We start from the raw sequence: 20,257 nt of genomic DNA, 5'->3' as shown, positions 1-20,257 counted from the left end.
TGGATTAAAGACCTAAATGTAAGGTCAGATACTATAAAATTCTTAGAGGAAAACATAGGCAGAACACTCTATGACATAAATCACTGCAAGATCCTTTTTGATCCACCTCCTAGAATAATGGAAATAATAAAAATAAACAAATGGGACCTAATGAAACTTAAAAGCTTTTGCACAGCAAAGGAAACTACAAACAAGATGAAAAGACAACCCTCAGAGCGGGAGAAAATATTTGCAAACAAAACAACTAACAATGGATTAATCTCCAAAATATACAAGCAGCTCATACAGCTCAATATCAAAAAAAACAAACACCCCAATCCAAAAATGGGCAGAAGACCTAAATAGACATTTCTCCAAAGAAGACATACAGATGGCCAACAAACACATGAAAGGATGCTCAACATCACTAATCATTAGAGAAATGCAAATCCAAACTACAATGAGGTATCACCTCACACCGGTCAGAATGGCCATCATCAAAAAATCTACAAACAATAAATTCTGGAGAGGGTGTGGAGAAAAGGGAACCCTATTGCACTACTGCTGGGAATGTGAATCGGTACAGCCACTATGGAGAACAGTATGGAGGTTCCTTAAAAAACTGAAAATAGAATTACCATATGACCCAGCAATCGCACTACTGGACATATACCCAGAGAAAACCATAATGCAAAAAGACACATGAACCCCAATGTTCATTGCAGCACTGTTTATAACAGCCAGGACATGGATGCAACCTAGATGACCATCGACAGACGAATGGATAAAGAAGATGTGCATATATACAATGGAATATTACTCAGCCATAAAAAGGAATGAAATTGGGTCATTTGTAGCGACGTGGATGGATCTAGAGACTATCATACAGAGTGAAGTAGATCAGAAAGAAAAACAAATATCGTATATTAACGCATGTATGTGGAACGTAGAAAAATGGTACAGATGAACCAGTTTGCAGGGCAGAAAGAGACACACAGATGTAGAGAAAAAAGGTATGGACACAAAGCGGGGAAAGCGGCAGGAGGGTGGGGTCGTGGTGGGATGAATTGGGAGATTGGGATTGACATGTATACACTAGTATGTATAAAATAGGTAACTAATAAGAACCAGCTGTATAAAGAAATAAAATTAGGAAAAAAAAGAAATCATAGGTCTCTTTCCCTGACAGCCTGCCCGACATGCTCAGGGCAGAGTCTGCAGAACAGAAAGGTGTGCTGAGGTCTGATTTCATTTTCTGCCAGGACACCACGCCATTGGAAGGATGGCAACCGCTTACTTGGTGCTGGGTCTTATTCTCCATGTGCCCCAGCTTCATGTTCATCTTATCCTGAACCGACACCAGCTCTGCTTTGATCTCCTCCACAGTTGCCTCCAACTGATTCTCCAGCTTGTTGATCAGGGGTTCACATCGACAGCCATTTATTGGGGCCTAAGAGGGAAGCCAAAAAGGAATCAATCCAAGTCGTTCGTTCCTTCTGAGAATATGTGTCTGTCAGTACACCAGGGGACCACACGTGATGGAGGAGACTCATCCCTGTGGTAACTTTGGACTGACAGGCCAAGCCTTGGCTCCGTAGACGTTAAAGAAGATTCAGAGAGTGTAACATACGGTCCCAGTCCTCAAGCTGCTTTTATCTACTATCCGGCCTCAAGATTATCTATGCAGTACCTAAGGATGGTGCAAAGAGCTTTGTAACATCCCTGTGCTCTCCAGGCCTACGTGGCAGGAGGGTACTGCACAGTTTAGGTGGAGAGGGCCAGCTGGCTTATCTTCAAAGCTCATGCCTTCTGTAGTCACCACCGAAAGTGGACATTAGCCCCCAGCAACAGGGTTACACAGACACCTCGCTTACAGCCTACAGTCCTGCCCTGACAGGGCCCGGCAGGTACCTGCATCACTTTGCCGTCCTTGCCCCGGTACAGCGTGTAGAGCTGGTATGCTCTGAACTCGTGGGGGGCACCTGGGGGTGAACAGCGATGCCTGGGCCTCTTTTTAGGGTGACTGTGAGTGTGCGAGCTCTTCTGCTGTCCAGGCTGCTGGTCTGCTGGTGGGGTGGGGTCAGAAAACGCTGACGCCTGTGGGAGAGAAGGCGACAGCCACCGTGAGCGCCGTGACATCTGCGAGCCTGATACCCAGCTGGTGGCTCCCGTCCGGCCCGCCTTGCTAGTCTCTCAGCATTCTACACCAGGTACGTGTCAGAAGAGTCGTACCAGCATGCTTACCTTGTGTCCACAGCCGGCCAGGGCTGAGTTCTGTGCTCTGGCTGCAAACCAGCAAGCAAGCCACGTGCAGTGGCTTTTTAGCTGCTGGGCATGACACTACCCCAGGGCCCTCCGCCAGCCCTCCTCCCAGCCCTCTTGGCAGCTCTCACGTGCCTCCTGACCTTGGGCCTTGACTTTTTCTGCCTGTTGTCCTTTGCTCTCGGCTCCGGGGAGGTAGACAGGAAATCTTCTCTGGACTCTTCTTTTCTGGGTACAGCCTGTTCACTGCTATGGGTGTCTCCTGCTGAGACACTTCCCTACAGAGGAAAAAAAGCCCAGAAACCTCTTCTACTTGATCCCCCAGCCTTTTTCAATAACGGCATAAAATTTCCCAGCCTCCATCCACTAAAGGATCCCTGGGAATCTTTTCCAATGACAAATTTCAGACATAGGAAGCACTGCTTGGTGGATTTAACTGAACACCTGTGCTTTTCCTGGTGAGTTGAATGTTTGGTTTTTCATTTATTAGGTGCCAAACTAGATATTGCCTTGGGTCTAACTCTACGTTCTGCAACTTTAGGAACGTAGTACACACAAAACACCTCAGCATTAGAGATTTTTTGGTCTTTTACATTTCAACAAAAAGACAACGCCACTCATTCTTTGATCTTGGACCCTCACAATTCACAGAGGAGAGTGAGAACCTTCTGAAATGAAAAAAAAATCACATTTCTGGTCCTTGTGAGAACTTTTACAAGTTAATATGTACAATTCACACACAGGAACCAATGCGAGTTACAATGCCGTAACCCTGGAAACTGGTAAGATTTTCAAACAGAGAGAAAAACAAATAGTTGGTATAAAATTTTATGTGCCAGAAGTTGTCTCTATATCCTAGTCTTCTTCCTGGGAGATTTGAAAGGCATGGTTCACTCCAGGGCTGCTGTGCACAGCTGTGCAAGCTGTTCACTGCACAAAGGCACCTAGCCGAGGGCATGAGTGGGGCTGAGGGAGCTGAAGTCCACCTCGGGCTCTATTCACCATACGTGCCCTGTGCTAGGCTGGTCTGCCCAGAAGGCATCTTTTGCTAATTTGCACAGAGGAGCCGTATGGGCTAACACAGCCTCTGTTCACTCCCTAAGCGGAAGGAGAGGCAACAAGCTACGCCACTGGTCCTCCAACTGTAGTCCACATTGGAATCACCTGGAGGGCTTGTTCAAACACAGATTGCTGGGCCCCACCCCAGAGTTTCTGATCCAGTGGGTTTGGGGTGAGGCCCCCAAATTTGCATTTCTACCAAGGCTCCAGGTGACAAGTGGATCCACATTTTGAAAACCTCTGCTCTACATGATGAAGGGTGCGGTGCCAGAGAGGCTGTGCTGTCCACATGGAAGCGACAAGGCCACGGATGCACAGGGCTCGCAAATACAGCCACACAGGGTGCTGGAAAAGATGGGCGGCATGGGAGTACACGGCCTGTAATCGTGGAGACGAGAAGACAAGAGGCCAGAAGGAAAGACGGACAAGATTTGAAGGACCCCGAGGAAAGGAGAGACAGAGGAGGGCCCGGCAGCCGCCAGACGGGCCCGGAGGAGGCAGGGAGACAGTTTCCCACCCTGGAAGTGGGCGGGAGGGCTACCCCCCCACCTTGCTTTGTGCCACATCATCTCTCGGCACAGACTGAGCTCTCCTCTCTTCCTTGAGCCTCTCTCTCTTTTTCCTCAGGCTTCGCCCACGACTGAAGCGCAAGACCTGAAGGAGGCAAGAGGCATCGTTACAAACCACTGGTGTGTGCGGACCTAATGGAGCCTCCAGCCGAGCGGCGGAGGGGTGGGGGGGGGACCGGGCGTTCACATCAAACAAGCGCCTCTAGACCACCCACTATGCCTCCTACATCCTGTGCTGGGCGCTTAGGGTCCCAGAGACGGCAGGACATCATTCCTGACCTTGAGCTCACGGTCTAGGACAGCAACACTAACAGGCACTTAGCGATGGGCCAGGGCGTCCACGTAGGTGTGAGCAGGCCGTGCACGGCTCAGCTCCAGGGAGCATGGCTCACATAGACTAGGATGTGAATGGGGTCCCCTGGAGTGGTGCGACACAGCAGCCCTGCGCCAGGCACGGTCTATCTTGGGACACTGGACCTGATGTAGCCCATCAGATTTTCTCTTGGCCAAACTGTATCCAAGTCATATTCAAACATAACATTAATTCGAGCCTAACTGAGATGCACCTGTGAGCCATGGTACCAACCACGGGGCAGGAGTCTCTTCCCCCAAAAGAAGGCTGTGGTCTGCCCCTTCGAGGGCAGAGAGGTGGAATGGACACAGGCAAGTACACGTGGGACCCCACAGGCCCAGAGGGGCCCAGCAGCAGCTAGCTGGGGATCTTCAGGCAAGTGATTTGACCTCTCTGTGCTCTGTCTTCTCAACGTGAGAATGGGGAGCTGCCGGAATTAACCGAGACAACGTAGGTGGCCGGCGCGCCTTGGACCAGTGGTCCCTGGGGGTGTCTCCACCTGCCTGGGGGCCTTAGAGTGCTCAGCTGGAAGAGATGGTTAATCACGGAGTGCAGACCTGTGCAGACCTGTGCGCTGGTGGAAACCTGCAATCCCTGGCTCAGGTCCACAGCCTTCTCCTCCAGACTCCCTAACTCCTAGTTCCAGGGTTCACCCCCCGTAAAAAACCCAAGGGGGTCCAGACGGTGAAAGCACTTTCAAGGCCACACTATCTTTCTGCAATAAAACAATATTCCACTGTCCTCTTATACAGATAGATAAGGGCTCTCTGAAGTTCAGCCTAGTGTTTTGCATCTCAATGTCAGACTTCCTTCTTGTGTTCATTAAATTCAAGTGACACATAAGAGGACAAAAAAATCCTCCACGGGCAGTGGGTACCTCCTAAATGGAGAATTCCTGACAATACCTGCCTGCAGCTGAACTGGATTTTTAAATTATATACTCATCCCCTAAAGCCAGCAGTTCTGGAAGTGTCCAGGGACCCGAGTCCGTGAGGTTAAGATTATTTTCATAATATTACAACAACATTGGCATTTCTCATGCTCATTCTCTCATGAGTGTACTGTGGTGTTTGCCAGAAGCTACGTCAGTGACATTACAATAGACTGCAGGCAGCAATAAAAGATGTCAGAATTCTAAGTAAGACAGTAAGGACATGAGCAAACAATGTCAAACAATGCTACTCTTCTCATTTTTGTTTTGAAAAAGTTCTTTTTCACAAAATGATGCTATTTATGTTGCTACAAAATGGACTTATTTTTAAATGAATATCTTTAATATTTCTAAATTTTATTTTCAAATACGGTAATTATTGATAGATATAAACTCACAAACAGAGCTCTTTATGGGCCTCCGTAATATTTAAGGAAGTAAAAGGGTCCTTAGACCAAAAAGGTCTGAGAACCAATGTCCTCAGCTAAATTTTAGACTCAGTAAGAAGTCGAGTCTGATGAAGGGAAGTAAGGCCCGTTGCTCATCTGCTTTATAGACACTTAGAACAGGACACAGCTCCAGAATCAGCCTGAAATTCACTTTCCAAAGCATCTGTGAACCACATCAATCAAAAATAAGAAGTAACACTCACTTCACCCAGACACAAAATAATCAGAAAAATTCCATGTTATTAGCCAATGAAAACAACTCTGCATGGCTCACAGCCTTTCTCAGGCCATCCACCAAAGGTACCATCATCAATCTTTCCCACTTCACAGAAGTCAGGAAATATTGATCTTAAGGCCTCGGAAAGAAGTATCCTCTTAGTACTGCTGTGAACCATCGAAATCCATGGTCAACTAGGTGCCAAGGCAAGGGGATTTCTCGTTTCAGATAAGACCATTTCTATAACCACAGATCAACAGGACAGTATGCATGCAATTTTACGCATATTCCAAAGCTTTTTCTTTGCACTGAAAATAAGGGTTAGTATGTACAATTATGTAAAAAAAACAAAAACTAAAAATATCCTATTTATTTGCTATTCAATATGGGTGTGGAAAAACTAGCTTAAGTCATTTTTTTTAATGGAAATGCTAAAGGAGAACCACATAGGAAAATAGTCCACAAGACAGCTTTATCCCTGGGAATCGAGATTCCTGGGCTCTGGAAGATAAATGACAGGCAGGTTAAAGGCACATCAATCCTCGTGTGCCGGGGGACCCTCCATCCCACAAGACTTGATGATCCTCACGTGGCTGAGCACAGAGCTAGCTGTCCGTCAAACTGCCAGGCACTGAAATGCCAGGTAACTAACGGATTCTGACACTTATATAGCACCCTGTCCTCTTTTTTTTTTTTTTTTTTTTTTTGCGGTACGCGGGCCTCTCACTGTTGTGGCCTCTCCCGTTGCGGAGCACAGGCTCTGGACACGCAGGCTCAGCGGCCATGGCTCACGGGCCCAGCCGCTCCGCAGCACGTGGGATCTTCCCGGACCGGGGCACGAACCCGTGTCCCCTGCATCGCCAGGCAGACTCTCAACCACTGCGCCACCACGGAAGCCCCCCGACCGTGTCCCTTTTGATCTGCAAGAGACTAGCTTTTTTTTTTAAAATCAGGATTCCCAAAGGTGATTCTGCTGAGGATTTGTTTGCAAACAGCTAGGCAGAGGTGGAGCCTTCTTCCAAAGGAGCACCCGACTCGCACCTGTCAGGAGCTCTGTGGATTTCCAGAGCCCACTGAGAAGGACCTTCTCCACGCAAGAGAGTGATTGATTTTGCAAGAGACAAAAATCTTAACCATTTCCAGAAACTGCTAGGTATATCAGGCATGTTTTTAAAACTTAAATGGAATCAAGGCCGTGCAGAACCCCAGGCTGGCTGGGATTGGGCCATGGCGCAGCAGGCTGGGGTCCGGACTCTCCCTCTGGCTCCCTAAGACTTTGTCTTCCTGCAGCATTAGCCAGAATAAGGTGGAAAACCAATCAGTGTTTGCTCTAAGGTAAGAGACTAGCTCTAACTGGGAAATAACCTAAATGTCTAACATTAAGGAAATGGTTTAACAAGATACTGAACAGCAACCAAAGAAAGAATATTATGCTTCCACTGTGATAAATAACTGTAAAGACTACAGAACAGTTTCCTATTACACTTAGGATAAAGGGCATAATACCAAAGAGTATACACATTGTGGACACAACTATATAAAAATTGTGTGTCTGTGGAAGGTACTATAAACAGTTATTTCAGGGTACTAAAATTATAAATAGCTTATAAGTCATCACTATTAAATTTCTTTGTGACTTAGATCGTTTCAACCTCAACTAAGATATCAGTCATCTTCTTAAATTGAATGATGGCCAATATACCATTATTTAATAAAAAATGAGAAAACTATACGGTACTCAACTGCCTCTAGTGGACATTTACGGCTTTGTCTGCCCAGATGGATGCCTCATCCCACCTCTGTGTGGGAAATACTTCTCTTCTAACCACGTGGTCAAACGGATGCCACCATCTTCCTAAAGCACCTCTGCCCCACCTGTTCCGGGCATTTGCCCCAAGCTTGCCAATCATGATCTTCTCCTACAATGTTTTACTGTTTTTATTTATTTTTTGGCCGTGCCGCACTCCATGTGGGATCTTAGTACCCTGACCAGGGATTGAACCCGCGCCCCCTGCATTGGAAGCACTGAGTTTTAAACCACTGGACCACCAGGGAAGTCCCTCCTATGACATTTTTTTTTTTTTTTTTTTTGCGGTATGCGGGCCTCTCACTGTTGTGGCCTCTCCCGTTGCGGAGCACAGGCTCCGGACACGCAGGCCCAGCGGCCATGGCTCAAGGGCCCAGCCGCTCCGCGGCACGTGGGATCTTCCCGGACCGGGGCACGAACCCGTGTCCCCTGCATCGGCAGGCGGACTCTCAACCACTGCGCCACCAGGGAAGCCCCCTCCTATGACATTTTAAACTGGAACTTTCCCTGGCTGGGAAATTATGATTCAGGAAACTGGTTGTGACAATGATCCAGCCACAGAGAGGAAATGATGCCCATGTGTGAGAACAGCCTGCTGGGCCTGAGATCTCTGGTTCCAGGTATCCTGGAGGCTCATGTGGATTCCTACACTTCCTGCTGCCTGGACAGTAAGCCCATCTGTCCCCTTCTTAAGTTGGTCTGAATTGGCTTCAGTAGATGGCAACCGGGGAATCCCAACGACCCTGCTGACCCCGCATAATCAATACAATGGAAAATGCAAAAAATCCTACCTGGGGCGCTTTAGTGAGGAGGAGAGCAACTTCCGGGTTATTGTGGTAGCGGGCAGTCTCCAGTGGAGTCCGGCCTGCCTAAGGAAAGGCAAAGGGAGGACCAGTGAGTACGGAACAGCAGCCCCACGCTCGCACAGCCCAGCGGGGACAGCTCTCCCAGGAACTAGCAACCCGGTCACACCAGCACCTACACATGTGCTCAGCAAAACACAACCGTGCATGTGACATGGTCCTGCTCTTGAGTCTCATCCATCCAACGGGGAGCCCAGTCACACCTGAGGACACAGGCACACGGGCTAAGTGCTGACCAGGTGAGCAGTAGGTGTTCTAAGAGACAATGATCAGGGGCACTGCTCACCCAGGAAGGCTTCCTGGAAAAGGGATTGAGGGAGGTAAACAAAACAAAACAGATGGGGTCAAGGTGGAACATGTCACTTGAGAAAACACAAAGCATCATAAAAACCCAGCCAAGCGATACATCTTCCGGGAGTACAATGGAGAAAACACCTGGAAGGGCGGATCAGGGCCCAGCCACAGAGTCTCAGGAACTGGACTGTGAAAAACATTTAGGAAGCTATGGCCATAACAGAGACTCTAGAAAGATTAAAGCCCATACCAGGAGTTGAAAACAGTGGGATTCAAAGGAAGGGAAAGGTGCTCATGGCATCATGGGAGAGGTACCACCAATCCAGGTACTAGAGCTGGGAGGGGGGACTACCAGCCTCGACACCCCCAACTCCCCAGACAACTGTTCCACCCCCAGTGTCCCCCGAGTCTGTGCAATTTCAGGAGCACAGAGATCACAGGCCAACCTCGAGGAAGAGAGGGTGCCTGAACTGGTGCCTGCTATAGGATGAGAGGGGGAGGGGAGGAGGGAGACATTGAGAGAGAGGGCGTGAGAGAAGGTGATTTTAGAGAGAAAGCAGTTGGAGTTTTGAGGAAGATTAGCCTGGTGGCCATTTTTCTAAGGACTACATCTGTTTAAAAGGCCTGGAACTCACTTTCGGTAACATCCACTTGCCAGTTTACTTACACACCCCTGACCCTTTTCCATGCCAGGACATGCTCGCTGAGTTGTCTGAAGATGAGCCCTCAGGGTTTGTAACTCGTGGGGCTGCTGAGAGCAAGGGTCCCCTCAAGTCCACCCCCGCAGGCCCCAGGATCGTGGGGTCAGTGCCGCCACATGGTCTTCCCGAGCGAGCCTGGGTGAGGCTGTGCTCTGGAGTCCGCAGGGGGTGGGGCAGCAACCACAGGCCCTGATCCAGAAAGGGGTGGGAGCACCTTTAGACACCACTGTTGCAACTCCACTTACGTTATTGACAATGGTCCCATCTGCTCCGGCTTCCAGTAGGATTTTAACCACCTTCTTGTGATTTAGGGCAGCAGCAATATGAAGTGCTGTGTCTCCAGCCTGAAATTAATCAGAAGAAAGCCGGCTAAAACCCATCGGATCGTGGCCCATAGGATCCTCTGGCGTTTTAATTCCATGGCCTGGCAGTGGCTTTTCAAAGTCAAACTAAAATCTGTCTTAGACTGACTGACCTTGGCTGAAGTGTTATGTGGTTCTTTTATTATTTTTAACTCATACTTCATTTTTTATTTTTAAAATTTATTTTTTTGAAGGATAGCTGATGTACAATGCTGTGATAATTTCTACCGTATGGCAAAGTGATTCCATTTTATAAATATATATTTTTTTTCATGTCCTTTCCATTATGGTTTATCACAAGATATTGAATATAGTTCCCTGCGCTCTACAGTAGGACCCTGTTGTTTAAATGTGGCTCTTTTGAAAGAGACTCTGCAACTGAATGAACTTATGCACGAATACCACATTCCTTTCTGAGTAGAGATGCCAGAAATCACAGGACAGGATTAAATGCAGGGGGCAAAGTCATGCTTGGGCCTGGGTTGTTGGGAATGGTGGGACCTGACCTGAAAGGCAGGATCACAGGCAGGTAGCCAGGAGCTCTGGACCCCGTCCCTCTGCCCAGGCAGGGGGTGGGCAGAGAACCCCTTGGTTTCTGAATTAGAATGAGCAGAAGCTTTGAAGATGGCTACTTGCACAGGCCCTGGAGTAATATCCCAGCCCTGCAGCCATCCTCAGGGATGTGAAAGGGCCACCTGGAATCAGCCTGCAGGCCAGGGTGTTTTGTTTGGGTGGAGTCACTGAGAATCAGTATTCGCTTAACACCAGATGTTTTCAAACTCTTACCAAATAGCCTGTAAGTTTTTTGTTGTTTTTAACAAAAAAATATTTCAATCAACTGTGAAAGAAGGCTATGTCAAATGCAGCTTGGTGGGCCAGTTCCACATGCAAACTGTTTTTAATTCCCAAACAGAATGACGTAAATAAGTCCAACCAATATAGAAGTGAAATCATTCATTCGTTCCTGGCAGGTGAACAAGTAAAGCATGAAAATCCCGCCATCCCAAGGCCCTCCTTCTCTGGTAAGTAGCCGAAGAAAGCGTTCATTTCATTCCTGAGTCACCTAGTTGTGTGTTTTGAGGGAAGCTCTGGAGCAGTAGTTTCCAGTCTCGCCTGCTCATTGGAATCAGCTGGGAAGCCTTAAAAACTACTGATGCCTGGGTCCCACACAGACACTGATTTAATTGGCCTGGAGTGTGGCTTGGGTCTGATGATTTCCCAAAGCTGGCAGGTGACTGTAATATACCACCCAGATTGAGAAGCAGCACGGGTTGGCGAGGGCTGTTTGGGGTAACCTGATGAACCTAGAGTCCATGGCGACGCTGGAGAATGACAGAATTTAGCTATTTTATTAGGTCAGTGGTTCTCAATCCTGTCTGCACACTCAGGCCAGGAGCTTTTTAAAAATACCATTGCCTGGGCTTCCCTGGTGGCGCAGTGGTTGAGTCCGCCTGCCGATGCAGGAGACACGGGTTCGTGCCCCTGTCCAGGAAGATCCCACGTGCCGCGGAGCGGCTGGGCCCGTGAGCCATGGCCGCTGAGCCTGCTCGTCCGGAGCCTGTGCTCCGCAACGGGAGAGGCCACAATGGTGAGAGGCCCGCATACCGCAACAAACCAACAACAACAACAACAAGATACCATTGCCTGGACCTCACCCCAAGATGTTCTGATCATTTATATTGGGGTGGGACTCAGGAATGGTATTTTTAAATCCTGTTGATTCTAATATGCGGCCAGGGTCAGTAACCACCATTATAGGGTATTTTTAATCTGAATCACAATCTTTTTTTGTTAATTTCAGATTTACGTACCCAAACTCAGAAAAGTCAAACAATGCATTACTTAGGTATAGATATCAATAAATAACAAGACAACTTTTTAAAAATCCACGTAACTACAAAAATCACATTTCCACAGAACACTAATAATCACAGATTTCAAAACCCCAGTATATGGCATAGATACTGATCAGGTGCCGAACTTTACAGAAAAGAGAGACTCCCCCAGCTCACATAAAGGTGGCAGTTCAGGTAAGAGAACTCAGGAGTCATGAGACACCTAACGCCCTTCCTTATTTACTAAGCCACTCTTTCTTGTGGGTTTCCTTTTTAAAAATCACACTAAAAACAAAACCCACAGCAGGATCTCCAGAAAATGTTCACTATGCAAATGTGGTGATATGAACTGGAATGCTAAGGGCATGCTTTCTCCAGGAGGCCAGATAAACCAGGGCCACAGGAACTCCATGGGTCCTGCAAAGGCCAGCACTGGCCAAGTCCCAGGCTAGGAAAGGACACCGCCCCCCAGCAGCCTCTGCTCCCGTCTGTGCCAACACACGTGCAGGTTAACCATGGGGAGGACACATGCACTGACCTGGTTCTTTTCATGGACAGAACAGAAAGCACTGAGGAGGAGCTTAATGATGGACAGGTGATTATAGCGCGCAGCAACGTGCAAACAGGTGTCGCCTGCCTGCGGACAGAAATCAAACTAAGCACAGTCTGAGCAGTTACAAAACAGAAGATAAAAAGATAATATCCTTTAAAAGCTGGCAGGCTAGCATATATTCTTTAGAAGGTAACAGCCTGAATTGTAAGCATCTCCTTTATCACAGACGCTCACTCCACAACTCACAGCCCTTTTCTGTCCGCAGCCCTGCTTCTTCCCCACCATGCAGACTGTTTCAGGTTTCGTACACTGGATGCCTGCTCCCCATGAGACCTTCGCAAGAGCTAAGGGAGGCTCTGCTTAGCTGGCATTTAAGACTCAGCTGACCCCAGCCTCTCCTAAGACCCGAAGGCTCTGGAGTAACCTGATTAAGACCAACAGCACTGCTTTGGAAATGAGACTTTCCCATCACAGATCCATCATGGCTGAGAGGGCCAGGAGAGCAGGGTGAGCCGTTGGACTTTAAGAGCATGTACTCTAAAAAATTCAAGTGCATCCCATTTTAGTTGGACCCCAGTATCCCATGGGGAGCAATGTAGTCTAGGGAGCTGATGAGGAAGCAATCGTTGAGCATAAAACAGGGCATTCAGAAAAACTCGGGATCAGGACTTTCCTTAGTCCTGCTCCCAGAGAGAAAACAGAACTGGAGACAACGTGGTGACCTTCTGCAGTGCTCCCCTGGCGTTTCCAGTCAAGCTCTAGTTCTGTCTAGAGATGCTGGCCGTCAGCACAACCTTCTCCCCCCAGATTAAGAAGAAACCAAGCTCAAAGCTGAAGTTCAGAGCATTCTCAGAACCACTTTAGATGAGCCTGCCCCCAATCAGAGGGGCCCCGGCTAAAGCCGTTTTTGAGAGAAGCCTCAGATTCTCTTGTCACATGGCTGAGACACGGGCTTCATGAAGGAAATGCAGCTCTGTGGAGGGAGGAGGGATACCCACGGCACCTTGTAGGTCAGGCACCTCTAAGAACTACTGGCCCATCAGCTCGTCCCAAGGATGCCTCAGTAATGGATTTGTAGACGCCGGGCATGGAGCATCAGAAGGCCTCCCGGGTATAGCATCAACCAGTATTTGCTAAGAGTTTTCAGGAAGCCTCTGCGGGCAGAGGCTTCCTGAAAACAATTAGCTTCGTTCCTAAACTCATATGCGAGACACCTGCTGTGCGCAATAAAACAGACTGCAAGGCTGAGAGGCAAGGGAGCAAGGATGGGAGAAAAGCAGTGTTTCCCAGTGTTGAGTCCTCTTCCCATCCCCCTAAAGGACCCCTTAGGAATTAGCAAAAAATGAATACTTTCTCGGCAGCCCCCAAACCCTTTTTACTGTCTACATGTGAACTCTAGCATGCTTGCAGGGTTACTTTCCGAGGCGACATGAGACAGCGCGGGGGAGGTCGGTTTTGTCCACCCACGTTATTTTTGAGGTCGGCGCGGGAGCCGCCCAGCAGGAGGACGCGTGTGCTCTGGGCGTGGCTATTCTGGCAGGCCAGGTGCAGAGCCGTGTTCCCCGCCTGGGAGGGAAGCAGACAGAAGGAAGCACACGTTAGCAACCCCTCCTCCGCGGGCCCTTGCCGGGGCCCGAGGCTTACTCACAGAAGAGTCAAGGCTCACGTTCTCTGCTTCCCGATCGGTGGTCCCAGGGCTTCAGTGGCAAGAACATTTAATTGGGAATCCTAACGGGCAGGAGAGTCACATCGCTCATAGAAACCTTGGTTCCAAGATCCTGGCTCTGCCACTTAACTCGTTGCAAGCTACTGGGCAAGGCTCTTAATTGAATTCCTTACCTGTAAAATGGAGCGTGACTCCTACATGCTGAGGCTGTGAGGATTGATTCGGAGAGCCTAGGGGAGCATCTTCTTAATGGCAGAGTGCTGTGCACGTGCACGAGGTTGTTCCTCTTAGCGACAAGAGGAACACAGAGGAGAGCCGTGTTAGGGTGGCTGTTGGTTGGCTACCCTACCGACAGGGTCAGGAAGGCAAACAGGCCACATCCGACACTGCAGGCTAAAGGTTAACAGAATTTGCAAGCCTTTTTAAATCTTGGGTTTTTCTTGAAACATCAAAATTTGAACTACGGACAAGGCCTCCACCCAACAGGCCATAATACAACTGCATCTGTCACTTCCCACACAGATGGAGACCCTCTTGCTTTTGGACTCTACCTTCAAGGTCAAAATGGCAACCAAAGGTCAGAATCATGTCCACAGTAACATTGCAGAAAGAATTTTTGACAAGAGAACTCTTTGAAACTATGGGAATAAGGCCTGCAAGGCTGCTGCTAACCCCTAGAAAAGCAACAAGAGAAACAGGCAACGTGATTTGGTGTCTGCCTGCAAGGACTCAGGAGATTAAATACATAAGCTCAATGTTTGTTCTGCTGAGCTTAAAAGCTGCGTCAGGCCTGCAGCTGCGGGCTCAGAGCTATCAGCCTGCCTGTTTAGGGCTTTTCCCTGGCCTGCTTTACTCCTGTCTGGATCACACAGCACTATCTGCCCATACTCAAGGTTGGTTTATATTCCTTCCCTTTAAAAAGACGAATGAGTTTTTAAAAATAAAGGGAAACTGTGTGCTGCTGGGTCACTCACTCCCCTCTCACCACCTTAGCTCTAACCAGCCTGGGCAGTCTTCCTTCCTTGCTGTTACCTCCAGGAACGTGGTGAGTTCTAAGCCCGAGAGTTGCGGGAGCTCGTCCGTCGGTCATCAACCCGCGGCTGCAGTCTGGAGTCACCTGGTGGGGGGGCCTTTAAATAGACCAGTGCGCAGACGCAACTCTGATGGCCCTGCCCCAGGGGGTGGGGCCAGGCCAATTGGGTGTAGGCACTGAAAGGCCGGCATGCTGGGAAACTCCGCCCCCAACTCAGGGCAAAAAAACGGTACAGCTGGTCACCCCAGGCCTGGTCATCAGGTGGGTTTGGTTTTCTCCCCTCTCCCCGTGTTTTTAAAGTTTCCCGGGAGATTTTAAAGCGCAGCCGGGTAGAGAACCACTGCTAGCTTAGTCCTCCAAAATGAAGGGTCTGCCAATGTTTTAAACACTCCGCTCCCTGTGGCAAGGCTCAGGGCTCAGCTTGGTATGATTCTCAGTGCACATAGAGAAGGTTGTCTCAAAGCTGCTGGCTTCGTGGGAGGCATTAAATGTGTTGAATAAATGACTGAAATAAAAGAAATCTGATGGCTGTAGAAATATACCAAAATTTACTTTGCCAATAAAAAAAATCAATTATGCTGAAAAGCATTTGGATGAAGAAAATGAAAAGACATGGGTTAGAATACAGATTGTGGTACATCCACAATGTGGATGGAACGTTACTCAGCAATAAAAAGGAATGAACTAATCACACACGAAACAATATAAGACTCTCAAAACCACTGTACAAAGTGAAAGACGTCAGATGCAAAAGGTTGCAATGTCAAAACCTGAAATTAAAAACAACTGTGACCTAGGTAGATATACATAGCAGGCATTTTCCCCACCCTGAGTAATGAGTACTGATCTCCCTGACAAGGGCTGCTATACTTTGCCGAGTAAGGACCTTTCTTATACAACGGAATATTATTCAGCCTTCAAAAAAGAAAGAAATCCTGTCATTTGCGACAACATGGGTGAACCTAGGGCAATACACCAAGTGAAATAAGTTAGGGAAAGACAAATACCGTATGATTTCACGTCTACGTGGAATCTAAAAAAAAAAGATGGACTGGTAGAAACAGAGTAGAAAAGTGGCCAGAAGCTGGGGTGTCGGGAAATACACAGAGGTTGGGAAAAAGGTATAAACTTTCAGCTGTAAGATGAACAAGGCCTGAGGATCTAATGCATAACGTGGTGACCACAGCTGATAACACTGTCTTCTATAATTGAAGCTTGCTAATTGGAGAACTTAAATGTTCTCACACACACACAAAAGGTAAATATGTGAGGTGATCAATGTGTTCATTAACACCTGGGAATTATCAAATCATCACGTTGTACACTTTGAATATCTTACGATTTTATTTGTCGATTATACCTCAATAAAGCTGGGGGAAAAAAAAGGGAAGGACCTTCTAGAGGCTTCCGCAGAGGCTGTGGCTGGTACAGAATGGAAGTCCCTCTTCTGGGACGGCACCTCACCTGTGCTTCCAACAGCCCCTGCTGCTTTATCTAGAGAGAGGACACATGGCTTCCCACACAATACTTTTGGGGCCCTGCAGGGGACAGGAGGGAGCGTGGTGGAGACCCACCAGGGCTGGTTTACGGCCCTAATTGTGTCACAAACGAATCACGTATCTTACAAAAGACTACTAGCTCCCAGCTTAGGCCTCCCTATCCATTAACTGGAAACCACCTACTTCGAGTTGGTATAATGTTCCAGACCATGTACCACCTGGAAGAAATGGAGAGCCACCAGCGTGCCGGGCAGTGAGCCAGGCATTACTGGAGGTGTTACGATGCATGGCTTGCTGCTTTCCTCAAGCTTTCGGCCCCTGAGGGAACCATGAGAAACATCTCACCAGTCAACACAGCACAGAGCTGTGTGCAGTCCAAGAGAGCCCTCTAAAAGACCGCCCGATGGGCCTGTGGGGACTGGGCTGGAGGCCAGTGGGCAGCAAGGAACAGGGTACCCCCGAGGGAGGGGGCAGCGGGAGGGGATGGTGAGCCCACACTGCTGTGCAGGAGGTACACGCCAAGCTCTCCCAGAGAGACAACAGCAACAGAGGCCGAGGCCGCTCTGGGGAGGCCCCAGGCAGATGGGCCAGTCTGCTGTGAAGCTTCTAAACTAGTCCAGGGACACACTAATAACGAGCACGGAAGGAGAGGGACGGAGGAGAGAGGGGTGACAGAGGACAACGAGAGAGAGGAGAGGCTGCTGTCCTTTCCTGTCCCCGCAGGACAGGGCTGGCCCCCTCAACCGCACACTCATAGACCGACGGGACAGCAGGGAAGCCACAGCGCTCACGGGAGGCTGGGGCCCCAGGTAGGTCCTCCTCCCCCCCACGTGGACCCCGTGCATCGCTCCCACCGAGGAGCTGCAAGCTTTCAATTCCCACCAGGTTCCGTGGCCCTGAGCCCTCGCCCTGCTCAGCGAGAGGAGGCTTCCGCCGGGAAGGCAGGCAGGCTGTCCTCACCTGTGGCCGAGGGGATCTAGCACCTGCCGGGCCTCACCTTGTTCTTGGCAAGCACGTTGGCTCCTGCTTTAACGAGCAGCTTGGCAGACTGGCTGAAACCGTGCCAGGACGCTTCGTGCAGGGCCGTGTTCCCGTCCTGGGGAGCACACACAGGAGAAAGCACATGAGCTGGGCCCGATCCGTCTCACTGCCGTCAACAGAGCACACGGTACTTCAGGGCACAAGCAGGGGCCTTTCTCCGCCGGGGCTTCTCACCTGAACCACAGAACCCAGGCAGTGATTTGAGTGGTCAGTTTCTCCACTCTTCCAGAAACGGTACCTAACAAGTACCGTTCCAGGTGCATTCTAGATTTAGGATGTATTACAGTGGATGACTTCAGGCATTAGGGCTTGAGTCTCTCCGGGAACCCAGGGTGAGAAAGGCTCCAGGGCCCATGCACAGCTCATATGTAACAGAAAGTAGCATCAGGAGATACAATGCCCCTTTCTCCCCACCTCTATGGCCCCTGAGGGCCTCCTCTGCTCTGCTCTGGCCCCAGAGAGAACCCTGCAAAGGTCAGGCAAATGAAGAGTCCAGCTTCACAAGTTCCAGGGCCCCAAGGGCAGACAGGTAGATTCCACTGCTCCTTTTTCTTCCCCCAAATCTAATCTCTCCCAGTTTAATCCAAAAGCCTCAGGGCCCCAAACAAATGAGCAGGCACTGAGAACAGTGATCTATCTGTAAATAAGGTAAACGAGTGTCCTCAACGGATGGTTTTTCAATAGAAATCAACCCATTAAACATAGCTTGTATTTGCTTAACTTACTATTAAAAAAAGACATATTAAGTGCAATGAACTGCATGGGGTGGGACCTGGGATTAGGGGTGAGGGGGCACAGAGAGGAGAGAGGAAACGCCCTCCTGGCTGTTCCAGGCCAGGCACAGGGCCGTCAGCTGGGGGCAGTGCAGGGACAGTGTCCAACTGCGTCCAGGCTCTGGCTTAGACATTCATTCAACACAGTAAGCCACGGGCCTGACATTGCTGACACCCACAGGGGAAGTCTAGGGTCTCGAGGGCTGTACCAAAGGCCAGGTGCTGGGAATGGTGGTGGCGGATATGTGGCCCGGAAGCAGGAAGCAGAAGGAAGAGTGAAGGGGGTCCCAGGTGGGAACACTTCTGGGTGCTGGTAATGACCTCCTTCTTGATGTGGGGGCTCACACAGATGAGCTCAGGCAGTGCAAACTCACTGAGCTGCACACGTATTAGTTGTGCACCTTTCTGTATATGTATGTTACACTGTAATAAAAGGTTTTTTAAAAAAAGTGGACAGAGGCCAGATTGCACTTAACTGCAAAGTCCCATGTTTTAAGATGGTTTGACAATTTAAAAACACTGGGACAATTTAAAAACACTATGTCATTGGGATTTTTTAAAGACTTGATTTTGCTTATTTTCTCTTCCAGTGTAGTTTAAATAAATTAACTCACTCCGTTATCTTAAAAAAAAAAAGGAAACAGAGAGGCTGGGGCACATCCCTTCCCCCACCCAGGCCTCCAAAGGTCACTAATTCTAGACTTTTTTTCTTCACCATTTATATTTATGTGGTTGCCCACTGCTGCCACAGAACAGAGGCATGAGTTTTTTAAAAATTCAATATCAGATACTCTTTCAGAGGAACCCTGGGACGATTTCCTCATGTTAAGGCATGAGAGCTGACTCAGGAATGACAGCATCTCACGAGCTCGGCAGGTCCCAAAGAGGGTCCTCAGGCTGACCCGTCCCACTTCCCTCCTCACCTTGTCCTGTCGGTCCAGAGCACAGCCCTCCTGGATGAGCGCCGCGATGACTTCGGTGTTCCCCACCACCGTGGCCCGGTGCAAGGCGGTCTGATCCCCCTGCGGGTGGTGGGGAGACAGGGACAGCAGTCAGCCCTCCCCGGCCCCTCACCACTCTCTCCCTCCCTCCACCCGACACAGGGACATCCCCATCACCGCGCGCCAGCCGGGCTTGGTGGGCTGGTTAGTAGACAGTGCATGCCTGGAGAGTCATTTTGTTCACAAACTCAGTGGTAACCCTAAGCCAACTGCAGAACAGCCCTGGGCCACAGAGCCGACCTCTGGATGAGGGCCACGCCAGGGGACGGCAGTGTGACTGTCACATCTGTGAAGACTGGGTCAGCGGGCTGGGCTGTGTGCTGTGCAATGGAACCAGCAATGCCTGGAATCTCTACTCCCTGCGGAGGCCTCCCGTTCCCCAGGGTCAGAGGACTCACGGGCCTGCTCTGTCAGCTAGCGGCACTCACGACCGGAGAGCGGGTGTACCTGTTGATTGGCCCTGGCCTAGAGCAATGCAGGGGTTACGCTAGGACATCTGAGGAGGCCAGGGGCTCAGGCTGTCACTGCACGTCTCTCAGAAGCCTCTTCTGATGTTTCAGGACAGCATCCTCGCTGATTTATGCTGCATTTGACCCCCTTCTCTGTGATCAGATTCCTGGGATTGCTGACCTGCTTTTTCTCTGTCAGGGCGCCAAAGGGAACTTGACTCTTCCCCTAATTGCAGTTGAGAGAAGGACTAAAATCCCAAAAGTAAGACTGTCAAGTCTGTAGCAAGAGAGAGTTCTGAAGTCTCTGAGGGCACATCTTATCTCTGACAGGCACTCAGGATATCAAGTCCAGCCTGGGGCGCAGGCTTGAATGGGGAGATGCGTGAACGGTGTGGAAAACTCCTGGTGGGACGGAAGGGGCGCAGGGCAAGGGGGTCAGGAGATGTGCGTCACGCATAGCCTTGGGAGACACCTGTCACCTTGCTGGACTTCAGGTTCTTCACCTGTGAAAGGAGGCAAGGTCCCTCCCTGCCCTTCTTGGGGTCTATGATGTGGTTGGCAA

General features: G+C 49.4%; 1 protein-coding gene across 9 annotated transcripts in view; it reads right to left on the bottom strand.

The window, feature by feature from the left end:
• The window catches only part of ANKRD6 (ankyrin repeat domain 6), a 282,254-nt gene that overhangs the window by 110,926 nt on the left and 151,071 nt on the right, over positions 1 to 20,257 (bottom strand). For 5 of the 9 annotated variants that reach the window (XR_012324746.1, XM_073789434.1, XM_033867559.2 and 2 more), the window contains 10 exons: positions 19,169 to 19,267; positions 17,429 to 17,527; positions 13,701 to 13,799; positions 12,219 to 12,317; positions 9,729 to 9,827; positions 8,417 to 8,494; positions 3,850 to 3,954; positions 2,385 to 2,519; positions 1,891 to 2,076; positions 1,277 to 1,429 (listed from right to left, as the gene is read on the bottom strand). Coding sequence is in view for 8 of the 9 variants with exons in the window: in XM_073789434.1 (XP_073645535.1) it covers positions 1,277 to 1,429; positions 1,891 to 2,076; positions 2,385 to 2,519; positions 3,850 to 3,954; positions 8,417 to 8,494; positions 9,729 to 9,827; positions 12,219 to 12,317; positions 13,701 to 13,799; positions 17,429 to 17,527; positions 19,169 to 19,267 (1,152 nt within the window). In the remaining variant the exon portion in view is untranslated. The remainder of the gene's footprint in view (positions 1 to 1,276; positions 1,430 to 1,890; positions 2,077 to 2,384; positions 2,520 to 3,849; positions 3,955 to 8,416; positions 8,495 to 9,728; positions 9,828 to 12,218; positions 12,318 to 13,700; positions 13,800 to 17,428; positions 17,528 to 19,168; positions 19,268 to 20,257) is intronic. The other 4 variants (XM_073789437.1, XM_033867560.2, XM_073789436.1 and 1 more) reach the window with 3 other exon arrangements.

Source organism: Tursiops truncatus, chromosome 12 (genome assembly GCF_011762595.2).
Source record: "Tursiops truncatus isolate mTurTru1 chromosome 12, mTurTru1.mat.Y, whole genome shotgun sequence".
Classification (NCBI taxonomy): Eukaryota; Metazoa; Chordata; class Mammalia; order Artiodactyla; family Delphinidae; genus Tursiops; species Tursiops truncatus.
This window is presented reverse-complemented; position numbering and strand designations above follow the sequence as displayed.